Source organism: Trifolium pratense, linkage group LG7, assembly GCF_020283565.1.
Source record: "Trifolium pratense cultivar HEN17-A07 linkage group LG7, ARS_RC_1.1, whole genome shotgun sequence".
NCBI classification, from domain to species: Eukaryota; Viridiplantae; Streptophyta; class Magnoliopsida; order Fabales; family Fabaceae; genus Trifolium; species Trifolium pratense.
The window spans coordinates 2,114,367-2,118,524 of NC_060065.1; the positions used below are offsets into that span (position 1 = coordinate 2,114,367).

The window sequence follows — 4,158 nt, forward strand, 5'->3', positions numbered from 1 at the left end:
CGCAAGTGGATGAAGTGGGGATAATGTGAGGGCTAAGGCACCTTAACTAAATGTCAAACGCAACTGTTCGAGTTTTCTTATGGATCTGACTAAATAGGTGGGGACGGAATATGATACTCATAATTAGTTTGTGTATATATATATAAGCTTAATTTGAAGGAGACAGCATGAGTAGCATAAAATTTGGTTGCTATACGTGTGTGGTGTGGTAAGCTGAAGCTGAAAGATGGAGGCCTTAAGAAATTATGGGGTCGTCTGTCTAGTACTACTTGTATTGGTAAATATTGATGAGCTCAAAGGTGACGAAGCACACACAAATGTCAATGTTCTTAATAAAAACAATGCCACTTTTGTAAACCTCTCTAACTCTACTCAAGGTATAAACGAAGAAGAGAAAGAAAAAAACCACAACTCCTATAATAAGGTTGTCAAAGGTAGTTTGTATAATAGAGGTGGTGGTGGAGGAGGAGGTGGTGGTGGTGGGGGAGGCAGTGGAGGAGGAGGTGGGGGAGGAGGTTCTAGATGGGGATGGGGTGGGGGTGGCGGAGGTGGAGGAGGAGGTGGTGGCGGCGGGAGTGGATGGGGATGGGGAGGAGGAGGAGGGGGTGGTGTTTGGTGGAAATGGGGATGTGGAGGCAAACCAAGACATGGTAAAAGTAAGAGATCAATGGGGAGAAGCATATCCCATTATAATAACCCTTACCCATACAAGGTGGAAGATTATATTGTGGGACAGTTTGCACAATGCATGGCAAAAACACGATGCAAGGGAATGAGATTGGACTGCCCTCTACATTGTGGTGGACCATGTTACTATGACTGTCACCATATGTGTAAGTCTCATTGTCACCGACCCTGAAATCTTTAAAATGCTCAACCATGCATGGCCATTTCCAATTTCATTCATCCTTGTTTTTGCTACTGTAGGTCTTTTTGCTTTTGTTTTCTTGTACCCTCTACGTGTTTTGATAAGTTGACAATATTTTCAAAGTTATAGCATTTCGTCCCTTCATTCCACACATCTCTTGTAATTTTAAGTTGTAACAATTTAATTATTTACTTTTGTTTCAAAATAAAGGGTACTTTAGAAATCTAGCTAAGATATAATTGACGGTTTGCAACGACATCATTTACTAGTACTAATAATATATTCTTAATTCTTTTTTACAAAATTGTATATTCTTAAAGAGTATTCAGTATTCGGTCTGAATATAAAAGCAATAAAAAAAACACTTCGTGTTAATTAAGGATATTATTTAATATTTTAAAATGTTCTTGATTTGAATAGAAATATATATTTGGAGTTTAATTTTAATACACCCAGTGTAAACATTGTTAACCGATCATAACCACTCATGTTTGTGACTTTAAAAGTGAAAAGAAAATAGAATATGCGCTCATAGGTGTAAAATTATTTTACACGGTCATCCAATGATAATGATTTTTAGTAGACGTCAGTGTAAAATTAAAAGGAGAAACAAAAAGGAAGAGTTTTTTTTTTTTTTTTTTGTGTTTGTCAAGTTTCATGCATAAATTAGTCTTTTCTATTTATATTAGTCTTTTCTATCAATAATGAATTAATTTTAATGGTAAGAAATGTGAACATTTTATATTCAAAATCACACCTCAGTTAATATATGGCGTAGATCCAGATGATTGATGGAAGAAACACCAAATATATCCCAAACTTCTCGCTCCCGAGCTACATATCTATCGCGGCTAAAAATCTCATGATACTAAATGTCTTTAATTTATGCTACACTGACCCAATATTTTTTTATCACATTCACAGGTTACATTAGTGAGTGTTAAATAAAAATTCGACGGTATAGATTTTAAATCTCAATTATTTTAACTTCTTGGAAAAAATATTTAAAGCATAAACCAACAATGAAATCTAATACAATGTTAATCTTACCAACTAAGAATCTATGGAATTCTACACTAATCTAAGAAAACAATAAAAATTACTCTAAAATATAAAAGATAATTTTCTTCATTTTCTCTTTTTATATAGTTTCTGCTATTACACAATCTTTTCTCATTCGAATATTTAATTTTTTTATTTTTAAAGGAGATAAGGTTTTAGTAATAATACATAAGTTTAAATAATATTTTTAAATAAGAGTATAATTGGAATAAAGAAGTAATAATTTGTTCCATTCCGTTTAATTTCTAAATAATGGAAATGAAATATTATTTCATTCCGTCCTAAAATATCCAAACAGCGGAATGAAAGTTTTATTCTATTACGTTTCGTTCCACTCCATTCCATTTTATTTTATTCCACTCTGCTCCGTTATGTTTCATCAATCCAAATAGAGCCTTAATGAATAATAACTTAAATGGACTTAAAAGTCTTTTTTTTTCTTTTTCGACATAAACCGGATATCATCTGCGTGGAACTGCAGAGATTAATTTCTCGAGTCTTGTGGATTTAATATAAGTGACAAATTCTCACTAAAATTTTTAACACTGCTGCATGAGAAAGTCAGAAATTGAACTCAATACCTTAATTAAAATAAATGAGATATGTATATCTCATCTAAAGTACGTCTTAAAATCCAACTAAATAATCTAATATAATAAATGTTCTAACAACGATATAAATTCTCCTCCTAAATTATTTAATTAACTAGATCTAATCATTTTCTTATTTTATTCACCACTAATTTAATCTGGTTTTGGGTCAGTTCTGTTATCAAATGCTTTCAGCCTCCTCTCGATCGCAGTTGCGGGGGATCGAACTGCGGTCCTCCCTACTAAATTCAGCGTCAATCATCACTGAACTAACTAATAATTGCTGATCTAATTCTTTTCTTTAATTTATGAGGTTGTTGAGAGTCAGAGGACAACCAGATTACGGAAATTGCTGGCTAATAAGCACTAAGCACCAGCAAACTACTACCTCACATCATATCCACATCGTTTAGCTGGGATTTTCCTTTTTCACTATTATTCAACATTTTCTATCTTGGCGCTGCTTCCCCCAATTAAAGTTCCACTTTCCTCTTGTTATAGCTTTTTTATGAGAGAAGATTCTCAGCAATGCAGTTTAGCAAGTTATACTCATATCATTTTTAATTATTTATCAAATTATTTATCAAATAATTAAAAGAATAAAATAAAAAATTTAAATTTTGTGAGTGTGACCAATAAATTATATTTGGTGACATGACCATATAAGAATAATTTTGTGTCATCTCAACCATTTAATGTAGTTTACCTCAACTGCAACCCCTCTGCAGCAACGTATGCAGTTCTATTTTGAGCTGTTTATTAATACCAACAGCTGAGATTAAACAAAAAAAATTATATTGAGCTATTGTTTAGCATTATCTTTAAAAAATTTCGATCCAATTTTATACGGTTTAAATTGAATCGATTTTTAGATATCCAAACTATAAATGGTAATTCTTTTATTAAATATTAATATTATAACGGCGCGATAAAATAATAAGTTTGACGTAAAATATAACATTTTCTTGAGTAAGTAAAATATAACATATCATATATTAATAATTAATATTTTGAAATAACAATTATCAATTATATTTAAAACGTATAAAATAGTAAAAAAAAACGATAAAATTAAACAAATAAGTAGTATTTTTTTACATAAACTAATAAGTAGTATTAAGAGAATTAAAATCAACAAGGAATAGATTAATATATTGTACTAATAAAAAATTTAAAAAGTATTAAAATATACGGATGCGATTTTATAAAAAAAAATATGTATACGATTTGATTCGATTTTGATCAATTTTAAAAATTTAATTCAAAATTCAATCCAATCCAACAATTTACACTAAAAAAAATCCAAATACATTAAAAAAATATTCGATTTTTTTTGTTGTGATTTTCAATTTTTTAGATCGTAAAGACAAACAACTTTGTGTCCCCAATTGAGTGAAGACTGAAGAGTAAAAGACAAACAAATTTGTGATGCATTTAAATCGTTTTATACTTTTCTCTTCTGTGCCCCCACGTCTGTTCCTGTCTCTGTCTGTACAAATTTACAAAACTAACTTTTTAATTAAAATTGCCAATTACAGTACAAGGTTAGATTTCATCATTGGATCATTAAAGCAATTTTAATTAAAAGGTTAGTTTTGTAGTAATCATGAATAAGTTAATTTTCAAATGGGGTAAAAC

At 30.5% G+C, this 4,158-nt stretch overlaps 1 protein-coding gene across 1 annotated transcript; it reads left to right on the plus strand.

Moving 5' to 3' along the window:
* The first annotated feature begins 226 nt into the window (after window positions 1–226).
* On the plus strand, window positions 227–859 carry LOC123900114 (protein FAM98B-like). Its single transcript, XM_045951439.1, has one exon. It carries the CDS (start codon window positions 227–229, stop codon window positions 857–859), a length of 633 nt encoding a protein of 210 aa, XP_045807395.1.
* Window positions 860–4,158: the final 3,299 nt, after the last annotated feature.

Excerpts from the sequence above, each read along its gene's own strand:
- LOC123900114 (XM_045951439.1), top strand. The coding sequence starts at position 227 with ATGGAGGCCTTAAGAAATTATGGGGTCGTCTGTCTAGTACTACTTGTA.